Raw genomic sequence first — 10430 nt, 5'->3', positions numbered from 1 at the left:
GTGGTGTGCAGTTCTGTAGGGGAGATACCCAACAGTGGATTAATGGTCACAGTATTTAGTATGATTCTGCCAACCTAGTAAGTGAGTCCATTCAACCAAAGCTCTCTTAGAAGTCTATTTTTGCACTGAAAGAAGTCACCATGGATTTTTTTTTTTCAGGCCAGAACATTTAGACAAGCACAGAGCCCATTCTCTTTAGCTTTTCCATTCCATGCCATGCCGTATGGTTGCAGACCCTCTCCATGTTTTCCTCCACCTGCCTTTTCTCTTCTCTCTCCTTTGATCTCAAGAGTGCTCTCCGTGATGTGCTGTCTGTCTGACTCTCAGCCTATCTCCTCGGCACCTGCTTTACATGAGGTGATGTAACAGCCCTGGCTGAGCCCAGCTTATAGTGGGAGAGTGTCTCCAGGCCCCCAGGACTCAGAGAAGCCTCAGAGAGGGAGACGGGCAAAGGTCCCTGGCACTGGTGTAAACGTGTGCCGCCCTCATGGCCCTCGGGGATGGTTAATACCAACAATAACACCAACAACCGCAAAGGAAAAGACTGCTGAAGCAAACCACAAAAACTCATGAGGCAGAAACAGGATGCATTTGATAACATCCAAATAAAGATTTCTTTTAATGAGGACACCATGGAACAAATATCAGATGACAGAGAGGAAAAACAATATTTAAAATGTGTAAAATCGGGACTTCTCTGGCGGTCCAGTGGTTAAGACTTTGAGCTTCCACTGCAGGGGGCGCGGGTTTGAGCCCTGGTGGGGGAACTAAGATCCTGCATGACTCGTGGTGCGGCCAAAAAAAAAAAAAAAAGAAAGTTTAAAATCAAGGAGAGATTAATATCTAGAATGGAAAAGGGACAGCGGCAAGTCAGCAAGAGAAAAAGACAGCCGCTCTGATAGAAAAATGGGCAAAGACGGTGAGGGTGAGGAGGAGACCCCAAAACTCTCTTGACAGGCACCTGAGACGGTGCTAGAAATTATTGGTAGATCAGGGAAGTGCAAATTGAAACGACAGTGAGTCATCCTATTGGTCTGGCAAAAATTAGAAGTTGGAAAAATGCCAAGTGGAGGTTGGGGCCTTGGGGACGGAGGAATCCTATGTACTGATAGGGGACAGCCCTTCCTGAGGACCGCTTGGCGCTGCAGTCAAATTAAATGTGTGCGTGGAGCTGTGACCCCACGGTTAGCTCCTGGGTGTGCATACCGAGACCTTCTCCCTCAGTTCCACGCGGGGACATATACAAGGACATTCACTGCAACGTTATTTTGGGGGAGGTGGGGGCAGCCTGGGTGTCACCTCCGCAGGCGGGAGGGGGAATAAACAGAAGGGGACTGTCACCAGGGAGGCCTGCAAAACCCCCGCAGCCACAGACCAGGTGTCCACAGAGCAACATGGGTAGGTCCTAAAACACATAATGATGACTGACAGAAAAAGGAAATGCTATTAATATCTTATGATGTAATGCACAATGACACAGAATAATTTTCTGTTATATATACAACTCTGAGGGAAAACTTCATATTTAATATACAAGTGTGCATTATATAGTGTATGACAGATAAACATATCGTTGTGTTACATAATTATATTAGTCTAAATATCTAATTATATAATTACGCATTATATAATCTAATAATATGGTACAAACGTATGTGCCATTACAGTTGTATCAATAAATCAATATTTAACTATGTAACACATAGAAATCTATTATACCTTAACATTTTATGTATAATTTTATTGAACTGCAAGATATTGTTTTGTATAACTTATTAGATACCATTACATGTTAATTTTTTTTTGGCCACACCGCGCAGCGTGTGGGAATTTAGCTCCCCAACCAGGGATCGAACCCGTGCCCCCTGCAGTGGAAGCATGGAATTCTAACCACTGGACCACCAGGGAAGTCCCAATAATAATTTTAATAGATCCCTGTATCAATCAGTTACCATGTGGTAGGCACTAATCGGTTTCCTCATGGAATCTTCTTCACAACCCCAGGAGGTGGGGGCTATCCTAAATTAGTCTAGTTGACAGATGAGGAAACTGAGGCCTAGAGGCATGAAGCTACCTGCCTGGCAGGAGGTCCAGGTGTGTGTGGCATCCTGTGTTGGGCCTCTAGTCCCCAGAGCTGCCAGTTTTAGGGAACTGCAGAGGCCCTTGGCCCCAGCTCCCCAGCTCCCAAGCCTCTTCCAGCCCCCCCTCCCCCGAGGTGGCCAGGAACAGGAAGGAGCTGGTTGCCCCTCTCAGTGCTCCCTTACTTACAAAGCCCAGGGTGCTCATCTGCATAAGGGTGGCCCTCGTTGGCTCAGGCAGCCCCTGGGGAGATAGAAGATTAGAATTCTGGGGGGGTGTAGCCTGGCCCTGGTGAAGTGGCTTTTTGTTGTAACTGGGAGATTTTATGCAAATATAGAGACAGTATAGTGGAATGGTTAAGAACCCTGGCTCTGGGTTCAAATCCCTGGCTCAGCCTCTGTGTGACCCTGGGCAAGCACTCTCTGTGCTCAGCTTTCCTCATCTGGAAAATGGGCACCATACAAGTACTGACTTCACAAGATTACTGTGAGAACTATAGTCATCCCTCAGCATCCACAGGGGTTTGGTACCAGGACCCCCTTGGATACCAAAATCTGTGGATGCTCAAGTCCCTTATATAAAATAGCGTAGTATTTGCATTAACCTACGCACATCCTCTGGTAAAATTTACATCATCTTTAGATACTTATAATACCTATTACATATGTATTACATATGTATTACATACCTATTACAATGTAAATGCTATGGAAATAAATAGTTGTACATACAATGTAAATGCTATGGAAATAGTTGTACACACAATGTAAATGTTATGGAAATAGTTGTACACACAATGCAAATGCTATGGAAACAGTTGAGGGCCTGTGGCAAATTCAAGTTTTGCTTTTTGGAAATTTCTGGAATTAAAAAAAATTGGGGGGGCTTCCCTGGTGGCGCAGTGGTTAAGAATCCGCCTGCTAATGCAGGGGACATGGGTTCGAGCCCTGGCCTGGGAAGATCTCACATGCCGCGGAGCAACTAGGCCCGTGAGCCACAACTACTGAGCCTGCGCGTCTGGAGCCTGTGCTCCGCAACAGGAGAGGCCGCGATAGTGAGAGGCCCGCGCACCGCGATGAAGAGTGGCCCCCACTTGCCACAACTAGAGAAAGCCCTCGCACAGAAACGAAGACCCAACACAGCAAAAATAAATAAATTAATTAAAAAAAATTTTTGTTTTTGATCTGCAGTTGGTTGAATTTGCAAATGAGAAACCCACAGATATCGGTGGGGGGGGGCGGCTGTACCTCGTTTATTCAGGTCGTGTCCTTAAAACCATACGTGGCAAGGACCACACATTTTTATTTCCTCCTCTAAACAATGTAAATAATAGCAGGATTGTTGTGAGAACTAATGAGATTCAGTGAAAAGGTCATAGCCCAGAGCCTGAAATGTGACCGGCACACAAAAGACTGTAGATAGTAGATACTGTGCCTATTATTCCTGCCTCATACGTTTTTATAATAATGATGATGATGACGAAGACCATGATGACGCTAGCAACACTTAACATTTTCTCTGTATAGGTAGTTTTTTTATTATTATTAATTGATTAATTTATTTATTTTGGGCTGCGTTGGGCCTTTGTTGCTCCACGCAGGCTTTCTCTAGTTGTGGCGAGTGGGGGCTACTCTTCGTTGCGGAGCGCGGGCTTCTCATTGCGGTGGCTTCTCTTGTTGCGGAGCACGGGCTCTAGAGCGCTAGAGCTAGAGTGCTAATCTTCCTGGACCAGGGCTCGAACCCGTGTCCCCTGAATTGGCAGGCGGATTCTTAACCACTGCGCCACCAGGGAAGCCCTGTATAGGTAGCTTTTTAAATACAATTTTTTTTTTTTTTTTTTTTTTTGCGTTCTGAGAACAAAGGCTCCCGGGAGACCGCGGTTTCAGTCCTGGCTCTGCTGCTTAGTCCTGTGTGGCCTTGGGCCAGTCACTCCAGTTCTTCAGACGCGCAGGCTCAGCGGCCATGGCTCACGGGCCCAGCCGCTCCGCGGCATGTGCGATCTTCCCGGTCCGGGACATGAACCCATGTCCCCTGCATCGGCAGGCGGACTCTCAACCACTGTGCCACCAGGGAAGCCCTAAATACAATTTTGAAAGGTTACTTTTCATTTACAGTTATTACAAAATATTGGCTATATTCCCCGTGCTGTACAATATGTCCTTGAGCCTATCTTACTCCCAGTAGTTTGTACCTCCCACTCCCCCTCCCCTTTATGGCTCCTTCCCCGCCCCCCCCGCCCCCACTGGTAACCACTAATTTGTTCTCTATATCTGTGAATCTGCTTCTTTTCTGTTATATTCACTAGTTTGTTGTATTTTTTAGATTCCTCATGTAAGTGATATCATACGGTATTTGTCTTTCTCTGTCTGACTTATTTCACTCAGCATAATGCCCTGCAAGTCCATCCGTGTTGCTGCAAAGGGCAAAATTTAGTTCTTTTTTTATGAGTAGTATTCCATTGTGTATAATATACCACATCTTCTTTATACATTCATCTGCTGATGGATATTTAGGATGCTTCCATCTCTTGGCAATTGTAAATAATGCTGCTATGAATATTGGGTGCATGTATCTATTTGAATTAGTGTTTTGGGTTTTTTTTTTTTTTTCAGATACATACCCAGGAGTGGAATTGCTGGGTCATATGGTAGTTTTATTTTTAGTTTTTTTTGAGAAACTTCCATACTGTTTTCCACAGTGGCTGCATCTGTATTGGTACAGTTTTAAGTGCTGCAGATAATCTAATTTAATCCTTGCAGCAGCCCTGTGAGGTAGGTACTATTAATATCCTCCTTACCAGTTGAGGAAACTGAGGCACAGAGAGGCGAAGTGACTTGTTCAAGGTCACACAAGAGTGGCAAGACAGGGATTTGGATCCAGTCTGTCTCAGAGTCCATATTTTTAATCACTGTGTATGGTGCTTTTTAAAGCCAGGAGACCTAGTGCGCATCCCCTCTCTGCTGTACGACATCAAGCAGGGGCTTGCCCATTCAGAGCCTCAGTTTGCTCTCTGTGAAATAGGAGAATGATGGCACCTTCCTTATCGCGACGGGGGAGAGAGGGTAGCTGCCTTAAAGACACTCCCCCAAGCCCCGCCACCCCAAGCGCACCTTTGGCCAAGGTTTGGGGTTTGTAGGCGGGGCTCCGTCAAAGGGGCGTGGCCTTGGCCGTCCTGCTCCAATGGGGACCCGGGGGCGGGGACCTCCTCCCAGCTCTGTCCAGCACAAGAGTCCTCCACGCAGTTCCATCTACGCCGCGGGTGCCTCTGGCGTCTCCAGAGGTCTCCGACACCAATTCGCTCCCAGCCCACCTGTCCAACCTTCGGCCCCCTCCTCTTAGTCACCGACCTCAGCCCCAGCACCTCTGGCCTCGACATCATGGGTGACGGAGGAGAGGGCGAGGATGAGGTCCAGTTTCTGCGGACGGTGCGTATCTCTGTGTTGGAGTCTCTGGGACTATCTCTCTGGTCTGAGTGTCTCTCTGTCTCCGATGTCTTTGTCCTGATTGCTGGTGGTCTCTGAGACTCTGGGGTCTCTCCTCTGTCCCTTTGGGTGACTGTCACTCCGTCTTTCTCCGTTTTTGTTTCTCTTAGTCTCCCCCATCTTTCTCGTCAGAGAATTATCAGAATCTGGGACTACAGAATGGGGAGGAGGATCCTCCCTCCTCCAACCTCTCTTCTGACACTAGCGATTTGTCCCAGCGAAGGGGGCCGCTGAGAGAGCACCCCCTCCCACCACTCTGGAAGCAGGCACTTGGGGAAGGTGGTTCTAATTCCTGAGCTTAATTTAGCTGTCCCCCTCCCCCACCCGCCACTTAGCCCTAATTCTCTTTTTGCTCTAGACTCTGACCTATTTAAATTCTTGGGAAGAGAGCTGTGGTGGACTGAAGGACACAACTCCTTTGAACTCCCAGCCCTTGAGGGTCTCCTGAGGGTCCCCCTGTTTCTGGGTCTCCTTTCTTCCCCCACTTGGTTTTGGAGAGAAGGGTCAGATATGGCTGCTAATGGTCTCTGGGTGGTGTCTCTCCCTATCTGTCTCTTTGGGTTGTCTGTGTCTCTGTCTCTTTCCATCTCTGGCTCCCTGTCTCTGTCTCTGGCTTTGTTCTTTGGCTTCAGGCCCTCTGTGTTTCTCACTGTGTCTTCAACTGTGTCTCTCTCTGCATCTCTGACCCTCGGCTGGCGGGGGGGCAGGGATGGGAATTGGAACAACAGGTGTCCCGCCCAGAATAGTCCGCTTTTCTGGGGCCTGGGCAGGGGACAGGGAGAGGATGGGGGGAGGGGCTGCCCATCTCGAAGTCCTTCCCACTTTTCCCTCCCAGTGGTTCTACCGCGTGTGGGGCTGTGAATATGGGAGGGGATATTCTCTCTTCTGGGCCAGGTCCGCTGATCCTGCACTAGCCCCTCCCCACACCCTCCAGGCCCTGGGAAATGCTGACACAGCATTCCGGCCCCAGAATAGGACCCTGGTGAGCCGGCTCTGGTTTCCTGGGAGGGAGGAATGAACAGCTGGGGCTGGTAGTGAAGGATAGGGACAGCTGGACATTCGGCCATGGGAGGAGGCCTAGCTTCACCGTAGACTCTTGCACTGGCTCCAGTCCCTTAGCAGACACCATGGGTTGGGCTCTCCCCTCCTCCCCAGCCCTAAGACTGTGGCCATGGCCTTGAGCCCCTGAGCAGCCACTCTACGTCAGGCCCCATGCCCAGGGCCTCAGCCTCCTGAGGCATCTAATTATATCCTCGCTGCCCTATCATCTGAGGTAGGGCCCTATCTTTATCTCCCTGGGAGTTTTGAGGGAAACCGAGGCCTGAGTGGGAGTCACTGACCAAGGTTAAGGCCAGGAAGTGTCATCTCTGGATGCCCCTGGGGGCCAGCCCTCCTGCTTTCATAAGAGGAAAACTGGGCTCAGACTTGCCTGGCTCGCCAGTGTTGGATTCTAGAGGCTTGGCCTTGGCATCTCTTGGCCCCAGGCTGGGTCCATTTTCCTGAACTTTACTGAGGTTATGTGGTGGTTTTCTCAAACGTTTTGGATCTCATCCCACTGGTAAGAAATATATTTTATATTGCAACCCAGTACATGCATATATTCACATACGTTATAAAAAGTCAACTTTATTGAGCTATAATGGACATGCAATAAATTGTACCCCTTTTAGGTGTTACAGTTGACAAGCTGTACACACCCATGTAACCACTATCATAATCAATAGAACATTTCCTTTACCCCAGAAAGTTCCCTTTGGCTCTTTGCAGTAATCACCCTGCCCATCTGCTTTATGTCACCATAGATTCCATAAGTCACTAACTAGTGTTTCATATAAAATATATGCTCAGTTGTCTTGCTTCTTTTGCACACTGTAACATTTTTGACATTAATCCATGTAGTGTGTATCAAGAATTCATTTCTTTTTGTTGCTAAGTAGTATTCCATTGTGTGAATACGCTACAATTTGTTTATCAGTTCACCTGCTGACGGACATTTGCGTTGCCTCCAATTCATGCTCTTATGCTCAAATTAGGTGCATTCACACACAACTATTTTTAACTGAAACAGGTTTCATTAAATATAGGTAGCCCTTAGAACACAAGGGGCATGCTGCTATTTTCTGTTCTTGCTCTACTTTTATTTCACTTTTTAAGCATGATGGGCATGGCCCCCAAGTTCATTTCATTTCCTTTTGATGGGTGGCAACATCCAGCCCTGCCCAGGCTGGGGTTCCTCAAAGCATGGCCCATGTCAAAACCTCCTGGGGGCTGGTTAATGGTCCAGATTCCCTGCTGACCCCAGATCTACTGAATCAGGCTCTTGGTGTTGAGGGGGAGACTGGGGCAGCAAGGAAGTTGCATTGTTAACCAGGCTACCCCCCTTCATTCTGATTCAGGAGAAAGTTAGAGAATCATTGGTGTAGGGATTAGGCTCCCTGTCCCTGGTTTATATCTTGGTTTTGCCATTTGCCTGCTTCCTAACTTTGGGCAAGTGATTTTTATTTTTCTCTCTGAGCCTCAATTTCCCAATCTGGAAAATGGGGACAAAAATATGTACCATAAGGATTCAGTGGGTCCATGCAAATATCTCTCTGGGCTCGTCTCCTCCCACTTTCTCCCTTGCTCCTGATGGCAGCAGCGCCAGGCTGTCTCCCTTGCTTTTTCTGAATACCCACGGCCCCAGGCCTTTGCACAGGCCAACTCCTCTTCTGGGAATTTTCTTCCTCCAGAGATGATTGGGCCTGATTCCTTCTTGTTATTCACACAAGGCTCAGCTCAAATGTCACCTCCTTGGAGAGGCTGTCACTTCACCCCCCTCACTGATGTCATCTCTACCCCAAAAGCCACTCTCTTACATCACCCTGGGTTATTTTTTCCATAACACTTATCACTGAAATTAACATTATAAATAGATTTACCTGTTCATGGCATTTCCCCCCACAAGGACGTCGGCCCCCCGAGGACAGGGAATTTGTCTGCTTTATTCGCTGCTCTATATCCAGTGCCTAGATCAGTGCCTGGCACATAGCAGATGCTTAATCAGCGTCTATTAGATGAATGTAAAGCCCTGAGCATGAGGTCTAGCAGAGAGTATGTACTTAATAAATGCAAGCTGTATGATCCCTGTGAATACACGGCATATGCCAAGATGTCGGCGTTGGGGGTAATAGGACAGAGCAGTCCTGGGGCCTCTGGCCAACAGGATGAATCTCTCTCCCTCCTCCCAGGCTGACAGAAAGAATGAGGGCTGCCCGTGTGGGGTGAAGCCCAGGATTTGCTGGAAGGGCTGGAGTCTGTGTGACTTCAGGCAGAACGCCTAGCCTCCTTGAACCTGTTTCCTTTGCTGTAAAATGGAATAATCACTGTCTTAACTGTGGTTAAACACTGCGGTCTCCATCTGTTTTTTTTTTCCCATCAATTTTGATTGAAACCTCTATCAGTAAAAATGTTGAGCAAGGCCCCACATACATTTATATTAGTTATGAATGTAACCTAGGCTATTCTACTAACATATCAAGAGGTGGTCTAACGTTCTAAAAGTGGCATATTGGGACTTCCCTGGCGGTCCAGTGTTTAGGACTCCACACTTCCACTGCAGGGGGTGCGGGTTCGATCCCTGGTCGGGAAACTAAGACCTCACAAGGGAAACTAAGATCCCACAAGCTGCGCCGGCTGTGTGACCTCAGGCAAATCACTTCACCTCTCTAGGCCTCTGTTTCCACAGGTTCACATACTAGGACTTACCTCAGAAGGTTGTTTATTTTACTTAAAATTTTAATTTATACCCTCGAGATTATTTCAAACTTAGAGAAAAGTTGCAAGGTTAGCTCGGAGAACTCCCATGTGGCCTTCAGTCATTTCCCCCAAATGTTAGGATGTAGCATGTCTGCTTTATCATTCCCTCCATCTCTCCCTCCCTCTCTCTCCCTATTTTTTTCCTAAGCTGTTTGAGAGTAAGCTGTGGACATGATACCCTTAACCCCTAAATCCTTCAGTGTCCGTTTCCTAAAAAAACAAGGGATGTCCCTCACAAAACCACAGCACAGCTATCAAAATCAGGAGATTTCGTATGGCTATGATACCATCATCTAATTCACAGGCTGTTTCACCTTTCACCACTTGTCTCTATACCATCTTTTATGGCATTTCCCCTCCGTCCAGGATCCAGTCCAGACTCTGGCACTGCATTCAAGAGTCATTAGACAGCACTCCTTAAATGATAGCTACTATTAAAATACACAAAAGAATAATTAGATAAGGCTGAACTCAAAAGCCATTTAACTTGAGGCGCTCATATCTTCCACCCTCCAGCGACTCGCCTTGTGGACCCCCACCTGGGAGTCCTCTGGAGTCAACTGGACTGGGGTTCAGATCCCAGCTGCTTCTCTTATCAGCCGTGTGGCCTTGGACAAGCCATGTCCCCTCATTGAGCCTCGGTTTCCCCATTTTAACGTGGGGATACCACTGGCTTGGATCTCGTGGGGATGTTAGAAGCACGTACAGTGCTCAACACGGGCCCCCACTTGATAAATGGCGAGGGTGGCTATTATTAGTCACATCTTTTTCACGGGGAGAAGGGCCAGATGGGTGGCCCATGGTACAGTGTCTGCGGGATGCGGGTGGGATGCGGGCGCCCACCCTGACCCTCTGCCCATCCCCAGGACGACGAGATGGTCCTGCAGTGCAGCGCCATGGTGCTCAAGGAGCAGCTCAAGCTCTGCCTGGCCGCCGAGGGCTTCGGCAACCGCCTCTGCTTCCTGGAGCCCACCAGCAATGCCCAGGTCTGCGCAGGACGGAAGGAAGAGGGGGTCTGAGGGGCAGAGAGCCTGGGGCCCAAAGAAGAGGGGTCTGGGAGTCTGGAGAGGAGAT

The 10430-nt window shown here is 48.1% G+C and overlaps 1 protein-coding gene across 3 annotated transcripts in view; it reads left to right on the top strand.

Moving 5' to 3' along the window:
- Positions 1 to 5313: 5313 nt before the first annotated feature.
- Positions 5314 to 10430, top strand: part of LOC102976725 (ryanodine receptor 1) — an 88655-nt gene continuing 83538 nt past the window's right edge. For 2 of the 3 annotated variants that reach the window (XM_055082332.1, XM_028483882.2), the window contains exons 1-2: positions 5315 to 5504; positions 10223 to 10342. In XM_055082332.1, the coding sequence (XP_054938307.1) occupies positions 5457 to 5504; positions 10223 to 10342 (168 nt within the window). In that variant the 5' untranslated portion in view covers positions 5315 to 5456. Of the gene's footprint in view, positions 5505 to 10222; positions 10343 to 10430 lie in introns of all 3 variants that reach the window. The other variant, XM_055082333.1, reaches the window with a different exon arrangement.

Source organism: Physeter macrocephalus, unplaced genomic scaffold, assembly GCF_002837175.3.
Source record: "Physeter macrocephalus isolate SW-GA unplaced genomic scaffold, ASM283717v5 random_84, whole genome shotgun sequence".
Classification (NCBI taxonomy): domain Eukaryota; kingdom Metazoa; phylum Chordata; class Mammalia; order Artiodactyla; family Physeteridae; genus Physeter; species Physeter macrocephalus.
This window is presented reverse-complemented; position numbering and strand designations above follow the sequence as displayed.